The sequence below is a fragment of the Metopolophium dirhodum genome, chromosome 1 (assembly GCF_019925205.1).
Source record: "Metopolophium dirhodum isolate CAU chromosome 1, ASM1992520v1, whole genome shotgun sequence".
NCBI classification, from domain to species: domain Eukaryota; kingdom Metazoa; phylum Arthropoda; class Insecta; order Hemiptera; family Aphididae; genus Metopolophium; species Metopolophium dirhodum.
In genome coordinates this window covers 137,237,935-137,263,382 of record NC_083560.1, presented here as the reverse complement: position 1 = coordinate 137,263,382, position 25,448 = coordinate 137,237,935, and the positions used below count along the sequence as shown (strand labels likewise).

Genomic DNA, 25,448 nt, shown 5'->3' with positions numbered 1-25,448 from the left:
TTTACTATTTAATATTTATATATATTGCGCACGCACTCTAAATAACCACATTCTCATATATATGTATGTCAGCGTTGCCAAATGTAGGATAAAAGTCCGAAAGTCGGGTATATTTTTATAAATCGGACAGTTTTCGGACTTTTTATGTATTTTTAATGAAATTTATTGTTAATTTAAAAATTTGAATTTTTTTTTTGCGAAATATAACTGAACGATTTCCTAAACTATCTATTAAACTTTCAGGCCACAGGGGGACTTCTTTATTTGAAGCACGTGCCATATATTCCGGGAAGGGTAGGGTGGGGCTCATTTAAAAGAGCGGTATCTAACCTGGTATATAACAACAGATCAATAAAATTTTAAATTTTTAGTCAGTCATGATATTATGATAATGCAGTAGACGAAGGAGGAGCGCGCGTTTTTCGCGATTTCCCTGGACTATCCAATCTCCACTATGTGTTATTGTGTTATTCATTCTAAAATAAGGTAGTTTCCCTGCCACACCTTGTACAAAGTAGATAAAATCAGGCACGTACTGGCCCACCGGGATATCGGGAAAATCCCGGTAGGCCCTCTTAAAAATTATAAGACCTGGGCCCCCTACCAAATAGGTACATGTAGTTACAGTTAAATTCAGTAATTTTATTAATTTAAAAAAAAAATAATTATTATTTTAAAATTATTTTAATTGAAAAGAGAAAACTACATAAAGGACAAATAATGAATTTCATTGGTTAGTTATTGATAATTGGTGTACCTACTACTGTACTAGCTTTGATCATATTACACCATTATACTAATACCATTGATTATACATATAAGTATTTATAATCATTGCTAATACGTACAACGTATATTCGTCGAAAAACAAATAATTTTTATTTAGAATTCTAGTCAAGACAAAGCGGCATACGGGTACACGGTATACTCCGTCTGACCGTCTGTTTCTGCTTGTAATAAAGTTATTTATAAATATTGCTCGGATTAATAATAATTATCAACGATAATATTATTAAACTCGTATTATTATACATAGTTTATTTCATTCATTTGAAATTCTTCGTCGGGTTTAGACGGTTTAGTTGTTGTCTTCAGTAGTTCAGTCTACAATTCTGATTGTATTGCCATTTAGCCCAAACAGGTAAGTTTCTCATTTTTTTTTTTTAATTTCTAGAATAATACATTTCTGTATTCTTTAGTAATACAAACTATTAAAATAATAATTTTAATAAATTGAAAATAGTTTATAATGTTAAAACTATTTTAGATTTGGTGTGTTGAACCTAATTAGTGTTATTTACTTATATATTATAATAAAATAATAATATTAAGACAGGACTTTGATTTTGAAATTAGTACACAGAAAAGTCATTGTAAAAGTCACCTAATATTGGAACTATGAGATATCGATATGAGTGGAAAAAGTATAACTATTAAAACTTTAATAATTATTATTACGTAGTACGTACCTATTCCTTGTCGTGTTTCATAGGTATTATTATCATTTATTTTTTTTTATGTTTAATCTATAATAATTTGTTAATAACTATAATTGCTATTAGTATATTATCTATTTATTCAGCATTGATCATAATAAATAATAATATAATAAGATGCTCGTCGTCGGCTATATAGTATGAACAATATTTGGCGTTTATGCCGTTGTGTTCAATATCGAATTTAATTGTCATATAAAATCAAGGAGCACTAGATATAATATTATTATCTTAAATTGAACTAATCCATATGAATACTCAGAAATAACTAAATTTTCTATTCTTTTAATTATTTCATTCAATCAGATCAAAATATCATATTAATATATTATCACCAGTGAACCAGAATATTGTTTTACAATCGTATTCTATTCTATTATATTATTGATTTTTTATTTTTACTAAACATTTGGAACATTTTTACATTTTTTAAATTATAATATGAATTTTGTAGTTTATAATGGAGCAGAATAATCAAAAGAAAAAAAAAACCATAAAAGTGGCTCGCTTAAACGAAAAGAGTATAACAAAAAACGTCTCAATGAAATTGCATCTAAATCAAAAAAACTGAGAAATTTTTTTCCACCAACTGTTTAAAGTCAGAATTTCACTGAACAGCAAATTAATCAGAATCCAGAGTCAAATGAAATTGAATGTATTTCTGAAAAAGTTGTACCCAATTCGCCGCTAAAATCACAAGTTCATATAACATCCAATATTGATTCAACACATTGTTTTAATTCAACTTCTACATCTATTTTAACTGATTTAAACATTTCTACAGACTCCGGAAATATAATACCTGAGATCTGTAAACAAACAGAATTATTAAGTCAACAGATACGCTCATTATCAAAAACGACTTTATCCCAGTACACTAGTACAGTGAACCATCAAAGACTTTTGAACATTCTGATCCGCCACACATATATATTGTCGATCAAATTAATTTGAACTATTTTATAAAGCCTAGCGGAAAACAAAATATTCAAAGATTTTTTTCATTTCATCCACACCATCCAGAAAAAAAAAAAGATGGCACACAATTACAGTTTAATACTTCCAAAGCATATTATGTAGTTATTCCAGGGTCACAGAAAAAAGTAAAAAGAAATTGTTTAACTTTTAGTTACGAACAGAATTCTTTTTTTTGTTCTATATATTTGGTTTATTCTTCTAAAACGTCGGTTTTTACAAGTTGTTGGCGCTGACAATGACCATCAGCGATATGCTAATGAGCACGACGGCACGAGTGTCTTATCGGTCAGTCCCACCTTCCACTCATCTCTTCACCCTATTATATATTCCTTGTGTATTATTATTATTATTGATTATTAGAATCACCATATTTATCGTCTTTGTTTTAGTTGTATTATCTTAATCTTTATTGTGTTTTTCTTATTATCATTTATTGCGGCCAACGCCCTTGTTGTCATATCTTTTTTTGTGTGCTTTTTTTCTCTCGTCAAATTTTTTATTGTCCCGCTATTGCAGCGTTCTTTTTGTTAATGTGATGTTCGTGTTCTTTACAATCTTGTCGGGTGTACGTATTTATTGGTACACACCAAGCATCATTTATATATATATTATTAATTTCGATCTGTACAATCGGACTGTCTGATCATTGTGATCAACCAAATTGTTATTATTACTGCGGTGTTACTTGCGACGCTACTGAAATCCGTCACTGCACCTGCTCATTATTATTGTTTAAAATAAACGGCCAAATTATTACCATTCAAACCGTGAGTTATAAATTTATATATCTTAATTATATTATTGCCATCCGTGGGTCAGGTGATCCGACGGCTTGTACGCCCACTGTGCGCCTCACCGTCACCAAGTGCCAGCTCCTCCCGCGTAAGTCCGCCAGCACTCGCCGTAGTGTGTGAGAGGCCGCCCAGGTCTTCGGAATCCGCATTCAACGGGTGTCTCCAATGTGGGCAGGCTGTCCGGGTCCACGTCAAGACTTTTAGTTTAAGCTTAGTCATTAAGGTTTAGCCAACTCATGTGAGCTCCGTGGTCATTGCACCTGTCCTAACCGACTACGGAGACCCCCCCCCCCCCCAATAACTAAACTCTAAAATCTTGTTCTCCTCAACACCTCACGTCCCTTTCCTAATCTGAGGTCATCGTTGTCGTCGTGCATATTAGGTTGCCTACCCAATTTATAAAAGGCGACATAAGCAATCCAAATCAATTTTTTTTTGGTCTCGACTGTTCGTCGAGTGGTCCTTCGGGAATGTGCTGCGTCAGCTGTCTTGGCGTACACATATTTTTGGTCCTTCGGGCCGGATGTACTAACAAACTGCGACTAGTGTGGTGCTCAAGTTCTGCTTGAATTCGTCGTTTGTAAACAGTGACAGAGAAAAATTGTCATTACCTGTCCGTAATGCTGTAGTTGCGTTCAAAATAAATTCATACGATCAACACCCTGTGTTGATTTATTCTAATTACAAACTCCGTAACTTGTTGTAAAAAATGGTCACTCCTCCTTCAGTAACTTATGCAGAGGCAAAAGCACGGGTTGTCCGTGCAATTGCAAAAATCACTTCATTTGTCGCTGCAGCCGGTGAATATAAAGCCGATCGTTCTAATGCGGGCAAACATGCTAAAGTAGCTAAGATGCTGTCTGAATTAAATGACATTCGTCGAATTGCTGAAGACGATTTCCAAGTCATGGAATCTTCTGTTAGTAAAAAGTTAGCCCCCATGGAAGTCGTAGATAATAAAGAGAGTCTAAGCCTCAGTGCCGATTTTGACAATTTGTACTATGAACTTGCTGCTTTTGCTGATGTGTATCATATTTCATTATCTCCCGGCATGGATACATCCTCAGCTCAGTTGTCAGTTAACCAAACAACAGGCTCCAGTAATTTGTCACATTATCAACTGCCCAAACGGAGCTTTCCTACGTTTTCTGGAGTGCTTATTGAATGGCAAGGTTTCGAAGATCTCTTTAAATCAATTTTGTCCCACGCTCCTGATCTTCCCGATGTTGAGCGATTTGAAATATTAAAGACCTCTCTGCAAGGTGAAGCTCTATCGTTGGTTTCACATCTCCCTTTGACGTCCGCAAACTATAACAAAGCTTGGGAAGTGTTGCGTGCTCGTTATGGGAACAAGCGTGATTTGGCTCGAATTCATCTGGACGCCCTCCTAGCACCCCACACAGTCAATTGTAACGACGCGGCTTCCATAAAAACTCTTCTCACGACCATTCTTGAACACACTGCGGCCCTAGATAATTTAGATTTTGTTACTCGCCATTGGAGTCCGATTCTTGTTCATATCTTTGAAAATCATCTAGATTATGATCTTCGCTCTCGTTGGGAACTCACTGTTGGAGATCGCCATCAACCAGCCACGAGTGACTTTGTAGAATTTTTAAGGAGCCATGTTCGGTCAGCCGAAGCTCGTGCAGGAAATTATTCAACGACTTTACAATCTAGTACTTCCCAACCAAAACAGTCAAAAAAGGTATATACTACACACTCTCGTCCCACTTATGGACCAAAAGTGTTGACCGCCAGTGCGGCGTTATCCACTGAATCAGGTCATCGGTCACCTGCTATCAGTAACTGCCAAATTTGCAAAAAGCCTCATTCGATTCGACAATGTCAATTGTTCCTTAGTAAAGGCCCAAACGATCGTTTTCAGCTGGCAAAAACCCATCGTCTCTGCATCAACTGTCTCGGCTGTGGACACTCGTCCGCTGCGTGCCCTTCGAAATTCAAGTGTCAATCGTGCAATCGTTCTCACCATACCTTGTTACACTTTGAATCAAGTCCAGCCACGAGTACACCACCAAGTAGTTCCATGGTGGTCCAGTCAGGTGATCCTACCCGCACGGTCTCGTTAGTTGTAAAAGATAACCCCCAGAAAGTGGTATTATTATCAACTGTGCTTCTGGACATTTGTGGTACCGATGGTCATCGTCATTCGTTTAGAGCCCTATTAGACAGTGGCTCTCAAGCCAGCTTTATCACGGGCAAATCGGCTGACATTCTTATGCTCAATCGCCGACGTTCACCTGTGAGTATAACCACGTTTGCTAACACTACTGCTACTCCTGTTTGTGGATCATCCGTTGTCATTGTGACTCCTCACGGCAAACAAACACCCAGCCTAAGTATTGACGCTTTGATTGTACCACAGATCACAGGAAAAACCCCGCAAATCTCGTTCACACCTGGTCAATGGACACATATTCACCATTTGCCCTTAGCAGATCCGTCATATCACATTCCTGGTGACATAGACTTGCTGTTGGGCTCCGACATTCTACCGTCCATATTATGCGACAGTCTCATTTCGGGTAGTGCAGGCGAGCCTACTGCGTTAAAAACAATTTTCGGTTGGGTTTTGTTTGGGCCGACCACCACAGCTCCCCCTGTTTCACTGGCCACAATGTGTGTGTCAACATCCAGCAACCTTGATGCAACCTTAAGAAAGTTTTGGGAGTTGGAAGAGCTACCTGTAGTTCATCACTTAAGTCCCGATGACAAAGTTGCAGAAGAGATCTACGTCTCAACCACTACTCGTCTTAGTTCAGGTCGTTTTATGGTTACACTTCCGTTTCGAACACCGTCTCCTGTGTTAGGTGATTCTAAGACTCATGCTCATCAACGCTACAAGGCCCTTGAGCTTCGACTAAGTCGACAACCTGATCTTCGAAAACAGTACATAGACTTTATGCAGGATTACTTGTCAAGTGGTCACATGGAACTTGTGCCAGTGTCTGAACGCGACAATCCACTGAATTACTATATACCACACCATTGTGTCATAAAACCTGACAGCAAGACAACAAAATTGCGTGTTGTATTCAATGCTTCAGCCCGTACTTCAACCGGAGCCTCTCTGAATGAGAGTATGTATACTGGTCCAAAGTTGCAACCAGATATTCAAGTTGTATTGCTCCGCTCTCGTCTCTGGAAGTACCTGTTTATGGCTGACATAAAACAGATGTACCGCCAAATCCTAGTTCAACCTTCAGATCGAGACTATTTGAGAATCCTGTGGAGATTTTCACCCTCGTCTCCAATTGATGAATATCGGCTCTGTACAGTTACGTATGGAACGTCAGCAGCACCTTTTCAAGCTCTGCGAACTATTCGTCATCTTGCTACACTGGACGGTGCTAGGTGGCCGGTGGCCGCTGACGTTTTACTCAATGACACTTTTGTCGACGATATTTTAACTGGTGCAAACTCAGAAGAAGACGCTCTCAACTGTCAAGACCAATTGATAAACCTTTGTGCACTCGCTCAATTTGAGCTCCGCAAGTGGGCCAGCAACAATGTACAACTTCTACAAATGGTCCCACCAGAATCTCGTGCAATGTCCGTCTCAGTCTTGTTCGACAGTGACGAACTCTCTGATTTGAAAGTATTAGGGTTAAAATGGGACCCATCTGCTGACACTTTTTCCTTTAAAGCTCAGCCATCGATGACTCAACCGACAAAACGATCTGTTCTGTCCGACATTGCTCGTGTCTTTGATCCGTTAGGACTGTTGTCACCCATGACCTTTTTCACAAAACACGTCATGCAACAGCTGTGGACCTCCGGTATCAACTGGGATGACCCAGTTCCCTCTGACATTGCCTCCCTATGGGCCCGATATCAGTCTGAACAGCAGCTAATTGAAACCATTAGTATTCCTCGTCGTATTACCTATGATCATGCTATTTCTGTACAACTCCATGCCTTTTCTGATAGCTCTGAAAAAGGTTATGCCGCGGCAGTATATCTCCGTGTAGAGACAGTCACGTCAGTGTATTGTCATCTCATAACAGGAAAGTCAAAAGTAGCCCCTCTCAAGCGGTCCACAATTCCCCGTCTGGAACTGTGTGGTGCCGTATTGGCTTCGAAACTCCTCCGATTGGTTGCTGACTCCTACACTAATCGCATAACTATTGACGAACTCCACGCCTGGACTGATTCCACCACAGCTCTCGTTTGGATTAGGTCTTCCCCTCATCGATGGGCCACATTCATCGCGAATCGAACCAGTCTGATCCACGATTTAACCACACCTGCAATTTGGCGCCCTGTTCCCACGAAGGAGAATCCAGTCGATTGCGCATCGCGCGGATTGTTTCCTTCCGAGCTCCTCAACCACTCACTGTGGTGGACTGGTCCATCATTTTTACTGAGTCCTCCAGACAAATGGCCAAAATTACTGTTAACCAAACTTGAAGATTTCACTGGGCCCCCCACAAGGGAAGCTCGAGTACCTACTGTGCTCACCGTCACTGTAGACATTCCGATAATCAATTTGTTAAATCGCATGTCATCTCTGCAGAAGATCCTTCGCGTAATCGCTTACTGTTTTCGATTTTCCAAGCCCCGTTCTGACGCTCCAATTAGCAACATTATAAATGCGACAGAGATCACTCGTGCTCTCTCTGCCTTGGTCTACTTAGTCCAACGTCAAACGTTTGCCGTCGAAATTGCAGCTCTGTCAAACGGTCTTCCCTGCTCAAAATCTCTCCGACGTTTAGACCTGTTTATTGACCCAGTTGGTGTTCTCAGAGTGGGCGGTCGGCTTCGCAACGCAGAAATTCCATACGTTCACAAGCATCCTGCTTTGTTGCCGTCCCGTCATCGTTTAACTGATCTAATAATTGATCACAACCATTGTGCATTAAGCCATCCAGGAGCCATGACCCTCCAATCACATTTACAGCGTGAGTTTTGGATACTGTCAGGGAGGCAGGCTATTAGGTCCCGGCTGCGATTATGTCTTCCATGCTTTCGCACTAGACCTCAAACGGTTCAACCAAAAATGGCTGCTCTTCCTAAATACAGAGTACAACAGATAAAACCATTTGCTATCTCAGGCGTTGATTATGCTGGCCCGATATCTATCAAAGGATCCCGTGGTCGCGCATCATCCAGGAGCTCTGCCTACATTTGTTTATTCGTCTGTACCGTAACCAAGGCATTGCACATCGAGCTCAGTTCTGACCTGTCAACGGAAACTTTCCTCCTAGCGTTCACTCGTTTTGCTGCTCGTCGTGGACCGATCAAAGAGATCCATAGTGATTGTGGTACTAATTTCGTTGGTGCCGCGAATATTTTAAACCCGCTACATAACTTCATCGCATCAGAAACCTATCAACACAGTGTACGAAATCATTTGTCCAAGGACCAAATTACTTGGTTTTTCAATCCTCCGTCTTCTCCTCACTTTGGAGGACTCTGGGAAGCTGGAGTAAAGTCGACTAAGTCGTTAATTTTTCGATCCATTGGAACCCATAGACTCACAAGTGAAGAACTAATCACTTTGTTGACAAAAATTGAAGCCACTCTAAATTCACGGCCTTTGTGTGCCCTTAGCAATGATCCCAAAGATTTAGAAGCTTTGACGCCAAGCCATTTTTTAACGCTGGTCTCATCGACATCTCTTCCGGACCCTTGTTTGGAAAACGTACCACTCTCAAAAATGCAGCGTTGGCGCTTAGTTACTGATCTCCACCGGTACTTCTGGACCAGATGGAAAAATGAATATTTGTCTACTCTCCAGCTGCGAACAAAATGGTCTGATGATGGAAAGCAGTTGAATGTTGGAGACCTTGTCCTAATAAAGGAACCCTCGCATCCGCTGTATTGGCGATACGGACGTATCACGGACCTCCACCCTGGTGCAGACGGGGTGTCACGCGTTGCTACTGTCCACACGTCGTCTGGAGTTCTAACTCGGCCAGCTGTCAAGTTGTGTCCAGTGCCTTCTTGTTGAAGTTCCTTCAAAGTGGGCGGTGATGTTGGCGCTGACAATGACCATCAGCGATATGCTAATGAGCACGACGGCACGAGTGTCTTATCGGTCAGTCCCACCTTCCACTCATCTCTTCACCCTATTATATATTCCTTGTGTATTATTATTATTATTGATTATTAGAATCACCATATTTATCGTCTTTGTTTTAGTTGTATTATCTTAATCTTTATTGTGTTTTTCTTATTATCATTTATTGCGGCCAACGCCCTTGTTGTCATATCTTTTTTTGTGTGCTTTTTTTCTCTCGTCAAATTTTTTATTGTCCCGCTATTGCAGCGTTCTTTTTGTTAATGTGATGTTCGTGTTCTTTACAATCTTGTCGGGTGTACGTATTTATTGGTACACACCAAGCATCATTTATATATATATTATTAATTTCGATCTGTACAATCGGACTGTCTGATCATTGTGATCAACCAAATTGTTATTATTACTGCGGTGTTACTTGCGACGCTACTGAAATCCGTCACTGCACCTGCTCATTATTATTGTTTAAAATAAACGGCCAAATTATTACCATTCAAACCGTGAGTTATAAATTTATATATCTTAATTATATTATTGCCATCCGTGGGTCAGGTGATCCGACGGCTTGTACGCCCACTGTGCGCCTCACCGTCACCAAGTGCCAGCTCCTCCCGCGTAAGTCCGCCAGCACTCGCCGTAGTGTGTGAGAGGCCGCCCAGGTCTTCGGAATCCGCATTCAACGGGTGTCTCCAATGTGGGCAGGCTGTCCGGGTCCACGTCAAGACTTTTAGTTTAAGCTTAGTCATTAAGGTTTAGCCAACTCATGTGAGCTCCGTGGTCATTGCACCTGTCCTAACCGACTACGGAGACCCCCCCCCCCCCCCCAATAACTAAACTCTAAAATCTTGTTCTCCTCAACACCTCACGTCCCTTTCCTAATCTGAGGTCATCGTTGTCGTCGTGCATATTAGGTTGCCTACCCAATTTATAAAAGGCGACATAAGCAATCCAAATCAATTTTTTTTTGGTCTCGACTGTTCGTCGAGTGGTCCTTCGGGAATGTGCTGCGTCAGCTGTCTTGGCGTACACACAAGTGTTGAGGGTTTTCTTGACTGGATCCATGTATATGAACGCATAAAAGGTCACGAAGAGTCAAAAAACCACAGTGAAGCATCAAAATGTTATATGAGTGATAGTCGGGAACAAAGTGTAGATGGATTATTTAACAGAGTCCAGTGGAGTCAAAGAGAACATGAAGTAATCAAGAGAAGAAAAGTAGCTGAAACTATAATTGAAATAGTAAAAGTAATCGGAAAACAAGGATATAGAATAAAATATTTAAAATATATAGGTATCATTATTCATTATTAATTATAATTTATAATTTTTTTTTTATAACAGAACAATCGCAGAATAAATGAGTACCACAAGTCGTTTACCACAATAATTCCGATGTAATATTATTCAATTTTTTTTTTTTAATAATAAAAGCTTGATAATTTTTTTTTATACAAATTTTTTTTTTCGCATATTTTAGTATTTTTAGTCTATATTTAAGCGCTTATATGAATATTTTTAAGAGCATATTATTGCGCTTATAATAACCTTTTTTAGAGCTATAAGTTATGAGCCCTGGTGATAACCTAGCTAATGCTATAGGTATACGTGGGACCCATTTCTATTAGTACATAGGCGTAGGGTGGTCCATTTTTTTTAAATACGCCTATGTACTAGTAAGTATATTGAATATAGTAAGTGGGCCCTTATTATATCCAGTTTCCCGGTAGGTTAGGTTATCTATTGTAGGTATTGATGGTTAATGGTTGATGCTATTAAGATAAATTTTATTTTAAATTCTACTCTGTGCTTGTGACTCTTGTTATACCATTACATGAGAATGGATATATTTGTGACAAAAACATCAAAGGTCCCGAAGGATATAAATATATTATAATTTATATAGCAAACAACGGTCGACCTATTATAAATTTTACATTTTAGGGATAATTAGAAATGTATTGGTTTAAGTGTTTATTTATTTTTCTTTATAATTTTCATTTTTTTTTAGATATTTTTGGAGTTGTGGGATTTGTTCATGGTATTCTACTAGACATATTTTATTTTATTTTATTTTTTTTTAAATATAAGTCAAATGATATACCGAGTACCAGTAAATTTATTGACATGACACAAAATTAAAGTGAAAATGAAGATGACCCCACTATAATTTTAACTGAAAAAAAATGAAGGCATATATTTGAAAAATTTAATATTTCATGGTTGGATAATCCAATGTTTAAAGAATGGCTTCAAAAAGGGAAATTCAAAAAAAGAAAGGGTCACGAATTAGGATTTTGCAAAATATATCATGGTGAACTTTTAGCTCATAAAAGTGTTTTAAAAAAACACTCAAAAACTGAAAACATATAGAGCTAATGAGGGTAACAGTAAATATGCAGAATTTACCACAGAGTTTTGCAAACAAATGTGGCTTGATAAATAATAATATAAAAAGAGCTGAAATTAAATTGGTTGATTTTCTAGCTGCCAATAACTTGCCTTTTTCTTTGATGGTTATATTATGTCCGTTATTAAAAGATACCACTCCTGATTCGGAAATATTAAAAGGCCTACAAAGGCGACTAAATTAATGAGGATGACAACTAGTAAACACTTTAAGCAAAAACTTCCAGATAAATTAACTACCCCAGGCTGATTTTTCTCTTTAGTATTGGATGAAACCACAGATATATTAACATTTAAACAAAGTGCTCCAACAGTTACATTTTATAATGAAGACGTAAAAGGTGTTAGAACCCATTTTTTTGGATATATTCGAAACTATATCAGGCACTGCAGACAGTGTGTATTTGTGTATACAAAATTGTTTGAAAATTCACTCTATTCCACTTGAGAATTTTGTAGGATTTTCTTCGGATACCACTAATGTAATGGTTGGAAAAATCATTCTATTTTCTCTTTATTGAAAGATCAAAATCCAGCCATTGTTTGTGTCAAATTTAGTTGCTAATCTCTACATTTAGCTAATTCTAAGGCATGTTTTAAGCTACCTAGATCTGTAGAAGATCTTTTAAAAGATTTATGTGCATATTTCAGCAGAAGTTTTGCAAGAAAATGTGCTCTAGTTGAGTTTCAAAAGTATTTTCAAACAGAAATTCATTCAATTTTAAAGCCATCCAATACTCGTTGGCTATCTTTAAAGTCATTTTTTGACCGAGTTTTGGAATAATATCCAGTATTGGAAGCTTACTTAAAGAAACTAGAGGTTGAAGACCCATCCAAAACTTCAAATGAAATGCTGAAAACAATGAATAACTGTTATACTAAAATTTATTTAGAATTTTTATCATATAAATTATCATTATTGACAGAATTTAACAAACTATTTCAATATGAAGCTACTTTGTTATACAAACTTAAATCAGAAGTAGAACGCCTGTTAACCAATATAGTAAGTAACTATATAGGGCTAAAGTATGTTAACTAATCATCAAGTATTTTTGAAATTGATGAAACAAATCCCCAAAAGTTTGTTAAACAAGATGACATTTACATAGGCATGGAGGCTTCTGAAAGTATTTTATTAATTAAATCATCTACTAAAACTCAAGATTTAGATATTTTATATAATTCTTGTCTTGCATTTTATATTGAATTGGTTAAGGACATCCAATTAATTTGGTGCTGGGATGGTAACTAAAGGTTCCATGTGTACGGGCCGGGTACGAACAATAATACTCCGTGCGCCGTTACACCACTACTCTCCGACCGACCTATGTGGTATGTGTGTATATGGTTTAGTACTCAACAGGAATTGGACAGGTTCGCCGAGCAAAACCTGCGAGTACTAGTTGTGGGGGTGGGGTGTGTATGTATGTACTCGTGTGGGTGTGTGCTGAAAAACTACATGAATAAATGTATAACAGTAAGGATTTAGGCACAATATCAGCGAATCATTTCAGCAAACAAATAATTGTAATAAGATATCATTCTAATATCATGTGATTATAAATAATAATTCACGGGCAGAAGGCCAAAATATAATAATAATTTGTTGCTACAGCTATTCAAGCTGTGCTAGAAATAATAATAATATGTAGACCTTCTGGCTCAACAGCTAAGTTATAATAATGCTAATAAATATGTATATAAAAAAACTCACAAATATGACGGTGCTCGGCTGGCCAACTGCTACCCTTCCTATAATTTTTAGAATAATAATAATAATAATAATAATACACGACACACACTATGCGTCGCAACAATAATTACAAAACAATATATAAATTAACGTTGGCGATTAGCGCCTTACAAAAAACAATATAAATTACTGGCGATTCATGCCCAACAACAATAATATAAACTTTAAGGCGATTCGCGCACGTAAAAATCACTCGTTCCGCGTAGGCACTACGGAGCAGACTGAGAGCCCCGGCGGCCTATGCTGAACGATACCGGGTCGCGGCCTAATCTACATACTATTATATAATATCCTTTAAAAATAATTAATTAATGATACGACTGTGTGCGTGTGTGTGTGTTTGAGCCGGTCGGTGGCGGGATATAATATTATGGCGGTTATTCTGTCATGGTGGCGACACCATGGTTAAGAAATGTCCAGGGGTCAGCGTTATGAAATCGCTAGGGTCTGAAGACATTGTACTTAGAGGTCTAGAATATAGTGTTGCTTCTACATGGTGGACAACTGTATTCAGTTCCTCGTAGGTTAACACTCGATTCATTATGATTCGGTGGAGCAGGGTTTTTACGGACTTAACTGCAGCTTCCCAGAGACCACTCATATGAGGAGCTGCAAGGGGATTAAAATGCCATTTAATCTGGTTTTCCACAACGGTGTTGAGCTTAGTTAGACTGACGAATAATAGCATATTTATTTTAAATACCTATGCGTACCCCAAAAAAATGGTTCCACAGTCACTGTATATATTAGAACATCGACCTCTTCGACTAATGAATCGATCTAACGCTGCTATAAAAAGTAGACAGGTCAGATACAAACTCTATATAAATGGCGGTGATAACCATACAAACAAAGACACAAATATAGGCTTTTGTTACAAAAACTTTTCGCAGCATGGCAGCTTTGACGTCAAACGGTTCAGCAAAATCAACTTCAACTTTTGAGAAAGGTTTGATTTGTGCTAAACGGACCGGTCGTAGATTTCCCATGATCGGCTGCGACATGCGTGGTTTCACTCGAAAACATGGAATACATTTATGTGTCCTTTTTTAATAATACTACTAGCCGACAATATCCAATAATCCTAACACAAGATGTTCTGAAGTGTTTGAGGTCCGGGATGACTTTGGGTCCATGGTCAATTAGTAACGCAGTAAGAAGTGAACACTTGGGCAGTAAAATGGGATGTTTTTCGTTGTATGGCATCTCCGCATTGACTAAACGACCACCCACCCTGAGTAGACCATGCTTGTCCAGGAATGGAGCAAGTTTACGTAATTGCATTGACACGGTTTGCCCTGGCCAAGTTGCTTAATGTCGTCGTAAAATAATACGTGTTGTGTCCATCTCACGAGGGCTTTCAAGGCAAGGTCTATCTCTTCAGAAGTCGGAAGCGCAGTGGTAAATGAAAATGTTTTATCCCTTAGTCGATTGTAATAACGTAACAAATAATATTGTTTGGGCTGCCGGCTATTAGCTTGCATTTGGCCGGGCAGCTACTTAAATATAGGGAAAATGGTGTTCAACTTGGGACGGGATAGGTGACCACTAAATATAAATAATAGCACGTCGTATATAAATGATAATAATATATTATAGATACAACAAATGTGTATATGTCGGTCGGGAAAACGTCTCTTCCCGAGCACGACTTAAAACAACAATAATAACAGATTATGCCTATATGGGCAAATAATAACAACAGTGATGATATAATAGTAGATATATATTACCGATCGGCACATAAGCCGCGGCGGGGCGGGGTATCGGCGGCGGCGGCGGCGGCTGCGGCTGCAAACAGCTGATGCGGCTATGTGACGACACGCAGGTGAACGGGGAGCGGCGGCTGTTGGCGGCGGCGACTGCGACACCGGACGATGGCAAGCGGCCGGATTACGTAACTGACCGAATTACGTAAGGCGCAAAGGACGTAATCCCGGCACTGAAAACGTCGTCGAACGCGGAACACACGCAATAATAATATCGACGGTGGACGATATACGCGTTGCCGATCGCGACGCGAATTATGGCCCGTCGGAGATCAACAACAACTCGACTAATGAGTCGAGACGAAAATAACACTGGGCGCGAACGTCGGCGACGAATACGCGACGACGAATCGTAGTCGTGCAACGGACCAGGGCGACGGTAGTCGATGCAACGTCGAACACGACGACAACGGCGTCGAAACACGATAATCGCGCGCGCGCGAAATAACAATACACAACTAGGTACGCGTATGAAATATTAAATATGCGCGGATAATTCGCACCACATGCGGCTATCGATAAACGGCACAAAAACAACGGCCGGACGCGACGCAAGCACGGTCTGACCGCGTAGAGCGTAGGGCAAGGACAAGTTCTAAATCGCCGGCGGCGACTCGGCCGGAGGTCGGCGTCCGTGGGCTGCGCGTTGCGCTGTCTCGCGGACCGGTTGCTAAATGTCGCGACGAAAACGGCGGCAAGTTCAAACAAATATACTAATATACATTGTACAGTACAAATAAACATGTTTGTGCCATCAAGCACAACCTGTCAACCTGAGGTATAATTGACGTTTAGCCATTTAATGTAATCAACCAATATTATAAGCAATACATAATGTGTCAATAATAAAATAAAATAATTCACAATTTAGTGCAACATAAAGTATAGATACCTACATAAATACATAGGTACTCAAATTACAATATATACATATACTAGCTGATCTCGAGCACTTCGTTGCCCGTTAAATGTATCAACTCTATAGACGTCGTGCAGGATAGGTAAAGTGCTCTTAGCGGACTACGAGTGAACTTTTATCGGGTCCCCAACACTTCAAGCACATCATAAACCATGTATATTGTATAGTAAAAGACACATGAATTCGGTGAAATTTATTTGCAATTTGTTTTATTTTATTTCAATTTTCAATTATAATAATTAAAATGGCTCAGTCAAAATCAAAAAACATGTGTTGTGTAGTGAACTGTTCCAACACATACAAAACTTCAAAACACCTCAAATTCTTTTCCCAATAGACAGTATGAACAGGAATTGAAACAAAGATTAATTGGAGCTGTGGTTTAGAGTAAGCTAACAATTTTACATTACAGATAATAAGATAATAACTCTTGAAACAAAATACAATTGTCATAACTCGAAGAACGTATAGGCTCTAAAAAAAATCAAATTTATTTTCAAATTTCTGACCAACTATAGAGTCAGTTTTTGAACTAATTTTAGTAATATTAACAATATGAACAATACTTCACTATTTGAAAGAAAAAAACAATCTGGTTCATTAATTTTAAATGTGAATTGCAAGGGTTCAATAACTTCAATATTTTCATTATTGCAACGCTCTTTGTATCGTCTAACAATTTGTTGCAGTGGTGTTTCATGATTAAAATTCTTATTACTATTTTTAATAACACAAAATGTTTTTTTTATTACCAGTAAATATTCTATATAGGTATACTCCGGCCCACGAGAGAAGTAACCCCCCAGGTAGCAAAATTATAATATAATAATGTTATAAATACATTTTATTTGTAATGACTAATATTATTTAATGATGATAATTTAATTAGAAATTAATAGAATAATGTTATTGTATTATTATAGTATTATTTTTTGGCAACAATGCCATTATTATTATATTATTTCATGCATAATATTATTATATTATTTCATGCATAATATTATTATATTATTTAAAAATCATATTTTTATATTGTTTTTATAATATTATTATCTTTATAATCAAATATTTTTCTTATTTTACACCAGCGGCTAAAAAATGTTTTGAAAATACTGTCTAAAATGTCTGTACAAAAAGCATTTATTTAATATTATTCAGGTAGGAAAACTTTTTTTAAATAATTGATCATTATAATTTCATTATTTCAATACCTACCTTGGATGTTTATCACGCAATACAAATATAAACTTAATTGTATTTAGTATTTTTTGAAACAGGAGAAATAACAAATTAAGAGTAAACAAAATTGAGCAAACTACACTTTATTATATGCTCATAAGTATAATGACAAATTATTTAGAATCCAATATGTACATGAACCTACATACTATAAGTATATACTATATAATATGTGTATTTAATTAATTTTTTTTTTTGCGAAATGCTGCTCCAGCAATATAAATTTTGATAGGCGTTTCAATACTAGAGTTGGGAACATCTTGAAAAAGTTTCATGCTTCTTACAGTTTCTAAAATCAAAAAAAAAAATAAGAATAAATTATTTTAATTAATATGCAATGTTAAAATATGTAAGAAGTAGTTATAGATTTCCAATGTACATGGAATTCTTAAACGTACATCATAAAAATGTAATATTGTATTATAATAGTCTGTACTCAATTTACTCAGGGAATGTGGTTGCGTACAGTCCATTTGTTTTATACCCTACCACATTAACCTAACATTGTACTCCTAGTCTGTAGTGGTATACACACAGTAACCACATTCTCTCGGCAGGGTATATATTAGGTTTATATTTAAATATTTGTAATTCATATATATTTTTTATTTCATAAAATTTGTTAAAATGTAAAGCAATAAATTAAAATAGAATATAGAAATATTATACGGTATGTATAACTTTTTCATTAACTACTTGTCACTATATAATATTACTATATAATAATATATAGTATTGTAAAGTCTCTATTCAATATTACAAAATATTATTATTATTAGTTATTACCCTTTAGCATTAAATATTATAACTATCCGGGTCTAAAGCGGATTTATAAATGAAAAAAAAGGAAGAGCTAAAGGAAAAAATTTACTTTAAGTGCATAAAAGCACAGGCAATATGGCATAAAGTTTAAGTTTTTATAGTAAAATAATAAAATCTGCATCATACATGCACATTATAAGATAATATTAATAATACAATTTAAAAAAATTACCTTTTATTGCATATAATATTAAATAATTATTAATTAAGTATGCAAGAGTGAAATATTTTTAAGCTTTGTTCCCCATAGCCCCTCCCCCTTGTATTGCGCCTGATATACTTAGTTTAAAGTGCTATAACTTAAGATTCCCAAAATAGATACAAAAGGGACATAATTATTTACATAATATAGGTAATGTAACAACTGGGAATTTCAAATAAACATAAATAAATAAATTTTCATAGAATTGTTTTTGTCTTACCAAAAATAATAGCACATGACGCCAAGGATGAAAATATTTTTTTCTTTTTTTGACCCACATAACTATAATTTTGCAATAGCTCATCATCAAAGATGGTTCTTACCATTTGTTTTATAGTAGATGCTAAGGAATTTTTCACTAAACGTTTTAGACCATTAACCTGAAATCAATATTCAAATATTTAAAATTGTTTAGTTATTATTAATATGTATAATATATACATATAATTGAGCTTGCATATTCATATATGATTTAAATATATACCAACATAAAGAATAACTTACAACATTTAATCTGAACGATTTGTTAACTAATTTATTTTCAAATTCAATTAGTGCATCTTCGTTGTGCAATGGCAACATTACACTATAATCATTTTCATAATTTACAGTTACTGAATCCTCTTGAACACTTCTTTCATTTGTTAATACATCACTTAACATTTTATCTATTCTATTCTGGTTATGCGTTAGGTTCTCAATGTCATATTTAATTTTTAAAACCACACTTAAAATTTTTTTCAATGTATCTGAATTATAAACAATAAAAGTAATGATTTGTATTAGAAAAGGTTGACAATAAATATGCATAATATATTAGAACATTACCATTGGAACCTGATACATTTGGAATCATGTTAGGAGTAGTGCAGTTTTGGTCTGAAGATGATGGTGTGAAAATAGCGGAAGAGTTATCACCTGAAATATAAAAATATATTATTACTAAATATTGATTTAATAATACAAAAGTGTGTAAAATGTTAACGCATTTATTGTTTGAACAGATTTTGATTAATTTTACTGAATTTGAAACGGTTGTTGAAAAGGTAAAGGCAACTGGATACCTGTCCAAATTGAGCTATAATACCCATCTTTCTTCAATCAGTTTGATTGATATAGTCATAGATCTTTTACTCACAGACTGGCCCATCCTATGCCAAATATATTGATAGCCGCATACAGACATAGCATGGTAATTGTATTATATTTTGTACCGTATCAGAGTAACTCAGTAACCAAAAAGTGATACCTATCTCACACGATGGACCATGAAGAGAGCCGGTCTATTAGTAAAATTTCTGGATAATATAGTGAAGCGATAAGAATTCCGAAAACAGATTTGAATTCAGCATCAAGTTTACATGACAACAGTCTGGCCACTTTTTTAATATCAGTCCTTAACTTAGAAACATTTGAAAAATTGAAAAAACCATTAAAAAAAATAAAAAAATAAATTGCAAAATGTGGCTCTCATGTACATATCACACTGAATTCAAATCTGTTCTCATAATAAAATTGTTTTCTTTACACTACATTGATTGGACTGATTGAAAAAAAAATAGGTAGTTTTTTTAGCAGTTTTAACTACTTAAAAACTGCTGGTATTCAGTCACCTTAAGTATTATGATATAAAAGTAGTATTTGTTTAATATTACCTAAAGACTTTTTAATACCAGAACCCTTATGTCCGAGGGTATTTAATGCTGCAGTAGTTTCAACTTGAATAGATTCCAACATAGTAGTCACTTTGAACGGAGAAGATGTAGTATGTACTACAGTTGAATTTTGCTTTTTAATTTCTAAGAATTAAAAATTGTTTAAAAATCATTAAAACAATTAAAAATTATTTAATTCTAGTACCAACCTATAGAACTATTAGAATCTGATGATGAAACATTTTTATATTCAAAGAAGTCCTGCGAATTAGAAACTTCTAATTTATCAAAATCATCATGATTTCTGGTTGGGACATCTAAAATGCAAATATGCACATATTATTATATAAAATAAATACAAAAATTCTAAGTTATAACAATCACGATACCTATATAAGTTCTATAATCATAAGATTCATTACAGTTTGCAGCATTTATTCCAGAAACAGTAGAACTTAAATGCTGTGTATCATATTTTTGCTTATTATTAAAACTAGCTATAAGAAAATCATCTGAAAAATAAAAGTATTAAATCAATTAAAAATGATTTAGACTAAGGATAAAATTGTAACTATTTTTAGTAGAATAATACTTTGGCTAGAAGTAGAAGAGGTTGTATCGAATAATTTTTTTCTAACTTCTAAATTAGGACTAGTTAAGCTCATCTTCTGGCTTATCTTATGTGACGTATTTGATTTTGTTAAGTCACACACGGAACTAGACAAAATAACATCTAGAAAAATGATTATTATTAATGATTAACGATTAACAACATTAATTAATGAAACAATAATAATTATAATGACAATTACCTGTATTTGATAAACCAGTAAAAATAGGAGCATCTTCCACTACAAGTTTTCTCCTTCTAGTTTTATTCTGAATATCTTCACTAGTAGAAAGATCGGTAGTGTGTTCAGCCATTTTCGCTTTTAATTTAGCTTCTTGGAGACTATCTAAAATATTTTATAAAAGTAATTTTAGTAAATGCACAAAAAACAAAATATAAACAAATATCTGATAAATATATATAAATGAATAGGTATAGGATGGATAGAAAGACTTTTTTTTTACTATTTACTTAGGTAATCATAATGTTTATTTATATTTTATATTATAAGTTTAGAGCTTATCCTAAATTTTTCGATAACTGCAGGTAGCTTATCTTAAGTAACTTAGAATTTTTAATCTCACAATGCATAGATACTAGATAGATAAAAAAATTATAAAATTACCAATGCCTTTTCTTAAAATTCTTGAAGGAAAATAATTGAAATCATATTTGTTCACAATTGTTCTTCTGTTAATATGTTTTTTTATATCCCTCTTTGGCCACGCACACGTTGATTTTTTAACCCAATGGCTGGGTACTGCTTCAACTGAATTTTCCTTAACAAAATGAACAACAGTCCACATGATAATGCTGTAATGTCTACTGAAAAAAATTGTTATGTGAAATTTGTAGGTACCTAATCCACTAAAATCATTTTTAAGTAATAGTATAAGTCAATTTTTTTTTTACTGCATATGCTTTATATCTGCCTAAAATGGCAGTATAATATCGATAAATTATGAACATGCATAGATAAATAACTATATTAAACTATAATCTACCTACTAAACATATGACAGGTAACATATAAAATCAGTCATGCATGAACCATCAATTGTTTTTGTTAGAAATTAAAAAAACTAAAATTATATCTACAAGAACTTTTTTAGTAGGTAGTAATATAATTAAAAATAAAAACTTAAGTATGGAATACAACATAATATGGCTCATACAACACATCATTTAAATACTTCTATCTTGTTTAGAAACATATGACATATAAATATATGTAATATATTGTTAGTAAAACAAAAAAAAATTTATGCATTTAACCTAATGGAAAATATTCAGTAAGTACCTACCTACCTTAATAATTTAAAGTTTATAATAAAATAAATATAGGTAGGTAGTTAGGTACCATCAGTTACTTTAATATGTCGCAAGAAAAATAATGTAGGTATTTGAACATATATACATTGAATAACAAGTAGGTAACAGCCATTGGCAATGCACATGCACCCACAATTTCAGCCGTTTAAACCATGTAAAAATAAATTAATTTAAAATAGGTATATAAAATGGGTACTCACCAGTCACCAAATTACAGCAATTTAAAGATGTTGGATTGTTGGCTAGATAGGTAGTTGCAATAGGTAGTTGTACAACGCAATGGAAATCGTAAAACACAAAAGGCGAGTCGAGCCAGGACAATATTATAATATAATGTCACGAAGACGGCAGCGGGCAGACCAGTGATCACAATTATTCACAGGCATAGACAAAAGTCAAGAAAACAGACTACAGAGTCACCGACAAGGCGACAACACTACAACAATACTATGACACTCACACTACGACGGTTCACGAACCGGCACTCGCACGTTACTTGCTTATCGTAATATCGTATTCAGTCGTCCCGCATCAGTTGTTTTTAGAATGGGTTTGGACTGTTCGGAGGGACTAAAATACTCAATAGTCAATACTATTTATGTATATAACATATATATATATATATAGGCCTTATATATTATAATAGATGTTTGGATATAACATTAGATTATCAATAACACGGCTATTTCACGGGTTTCACCACTAATTTTAGATCGGTAAACTCCATGGCTTCACTTATCTACATCGATAACCGTGGTAAACGCCAAACGGTACCTATTGAGTGTATTGACTATCGAATTCGAATAATATGTAATTACTGATTAACCTTGACTGTTCGGTGAGTACTGAGTAGTCATGTTACTATGTCAAATGTCTGGTCATGAGCAAATAAACTTGTACACGCCGGTCTACGCTAGTATTATTACAATTTGCAACGGACTAAGATAGAATGGAGTAATAGACTGGAAACGAGCAAGCGGGTTGATGTGGGTGGGTATGCTTGTACGGGGGGGAGGGGATGTAGCTAGCGCATATCTAGGGCTACTACAACTGACTGCAACTATTATATTATATTAATTATTAATTATTAACTATTATAATATATTCATCAATCACCATACAATATTTAGGCATTTATTTAGCATAATATATTATTAATATGCTACCTACTCTTGAGTTTGATGTCTCTGTCCTACACGTACGACACGGACAATTTGCGTTATCATAGTGTGCTGTTAGTTTTAATATTAGAGTGAATGGACCTATTATCAAACTATTCAAACTTTTAGGTAAGATTGTAAGAACAATATCTGTGCTTAAGCGTCGGTTTTCATTCGATATTTTAATTTTCAAGTGAGATATTAGCATTTTTTAATTTGTGATATTTTACATACCAATCCATATCTTGCTTGAAAATTAAATTATCGAAAAAGTCGCTGATGCTTAAGCACAGATACTGTTCTTAAATCGTAGGTACTTAAACGTTTGATAATAGATCAATTCACTGTAGTACGTAATACTCATCAAAACTAACAGCACACTATTGCAACTAGTGAATAAAAATGTGCTATATATCCAATAGTTATTAGTTATTACAATATTTCCATATTTTAACATGATAAGGAACTATAATACGTAAAAACAATAGGTACCTAATAGCATTGATAATAAATAGTGTTAATAAATAGTATTTATTATCAATGGTAATAGTAATAAAAATATCATTTTTATGCACTATCAGGGGCGTAATTAAGGGGTGATGAGGCCTGATCATCATGAGGGGGATCCCCCCCAACACTTTTTTTCACTGCTAACATTGGGGTTACTGCAAAAACTTCTGTTTTGGGTGGGGTTGAGTTACTGTATGTCTGTATGAGGTTCGAAGATAATAGCCAATAGGTATATCAAATCCAGAAGGCTGGAAATGCAAATTTTAAAAATTGTTACTACCTACATACAAAATAATAAAAAAACATTAATATATTATTATGCAAATAATATTATAAATGGAATAAAATAAAAATGATACTATATTGTTTCTAAAATAATAATATGATTGCAATGAAATATAAATAATATTATAATATTTACAAGGAAATATTATTTTCATAGCGGTATTGTAATATTATAGTAATAATATCATTACTATTTTGCTACCTGGGCCGTTTCGCGCATGCAGACTGACGGCTGCGACCGTTCCGAGACCTCTATTCCCCCACTTTGTGTCATTCAGTGTCGGGTTGTGGCGTGCATACAGCGCGAAACAAGCGCTATACAGAGTGATTATAATATATTGTCATTCATAATATTAACGTATAGCACGAGTGGAACAAATGTTAATTAAAATTTATTTTTATTTTTAAATATTCAATATTTACAAAATTGTACGTAATAGTATAAAAACATGTAAAATTTAAAGTATATAAGTACCTACATAATATGTATACTATAACGTGATATTTCACGTTTAGGTATTCAAAAGTGATTTAGTTATGTTAGTATTAATAATATATTTTACAATTGTATGAAAAAACAAAAAATATACATAATATTTAGTACATAAATACAAAAAAAAAAAAATGTAAGTCACTTTTATAAATATTATATTTTAGAATCGGATAATAACAAAAATATAATATTTAGTATATAAATACAAAAATATATTTAAGTCACATTTATTAATTAGGTATATATTTTACAATAATTACTCGTCAGAAAAATCAGAAGAAGTGTCACCAGCTATAGTCATTATATGTGAATGTGATTCTTCATTATCCAGCATATTTTTAGTGATGAAGTCAATTTCATACAATTTGTCTTCTTCTTTAATAGTATGACTAACGAAATTGGCCCACATGTCAGAAGTCACTTTCTGGACACCTTCGATCAGCAATTTTTTAACATCATTTAGTTTAAATGTTGTATTATTTTGTTTAACATGATTCTTCACTACAGACCACGCAAGTTCTATAGGATTAAGTTCGGCATGGTAAGGTGGCAAACGTAATACATGTCGATTTGTTTTCAAAGCCTCTTCGTCAATTACATATTTAGTGTGAAGAGGTTTAATTTCGTTTACCTTATCAAGCAATCGAAATTTCACCAACGGTTTATCGAAAACAATATCTTTAGACTTCAACCAATTTATTATGTCTTCTTTTTTCCAAGCCACTGTGGGAACCGGGTCTTTTTTGACAGAATGGTACGATGCGTTGTCCATAACTATTATTGAATTTTCCTTTAATCGAGGCAGAACTCCACAAAACCATTCGTAAAACGTGTCGCCATTCATTTCGTCGTGGTAGTCTGCTGTGTTTATTTTCGACTCAAAACACAATAGACCCCCCTCGACGAAACCATCTGCTGAACCAATATGGACAACTATTAGACGTTTGCCTTTACCTGATGGATTTTTGGGGCCTGTAGA

The 25,448-nt window shown here is 35.0% G+C and overlaps 2 protein-coding genes across 4 annotated transcripts; one reads left to right on the top strand and one right to left on the bottom strand.

Annotated features, from left to right (window-relative positions):
• The first annotated feature begins 3,977 nt into the window (after positions 1 to 3,977).
• On the top strand, positions 3,978 to 9,242 carry LOC132932622 (uncharacterized). Its single transcript, XM_060998999.1, has one exon. The coding sequence runs from the start codon at positions 3,978 to 3,980 to the stop codon at positions 9,240 to 9,242; it is 5,265 nt and encodes a 1,754-aa protein (XP_060854982.1).
• Positions 9,243 to 17,476: 8,234 nt separating this feature from the next.
• Positions 17,477 to 24,027, bottom strand: LOC132936038 (uncharacterized). 3 transcript variants are annotated; one of them, XM_061002699.1, is made up of 11 exons: positions 22,222 to 24,027; positions 21,315 to 21,514; positions 20,892 to 21,035; positions 20,672 to 20,812; positions 20,469 to 20,591; positions 20,289 to 20,396; positions 20,080 to 20,223; positions 19,253 to 19,342; positions 18,929 to 19,173; positions 18,645 to 18,804; positions 17,477 to 17,689 (listed from the first exon to the last, which is right to left on the bottom strand). In XM_061002699.1, exons 2-11 carry the CDS (start codon positions 21,493 to 21,495, stop codon positions 17,583 to 17,585), a joined length of 1,443 nt encoding a protein of 480 aa, XP_060858682.1. In that variant the 5' UTR covers positions 21,496 to 21,514; positions 22,222 to 24,027; the 3' UTR covers positions 17,477 to 17,582. The 3 variants fall into 3 exon arrangements, with proteins under 3 accessions (XP_060858682.1, XP_060858681.1, XP_060858683.1); XM_061002698.1 differs by having other exon boundaries at positions 21,315 to 21,511; XM_061002700.1 differs by having other exon boundaries at positions 21,315 to 21,468.
• Positions 24,028 to 25,448: the final 1,421 nt, after the last annotated feature.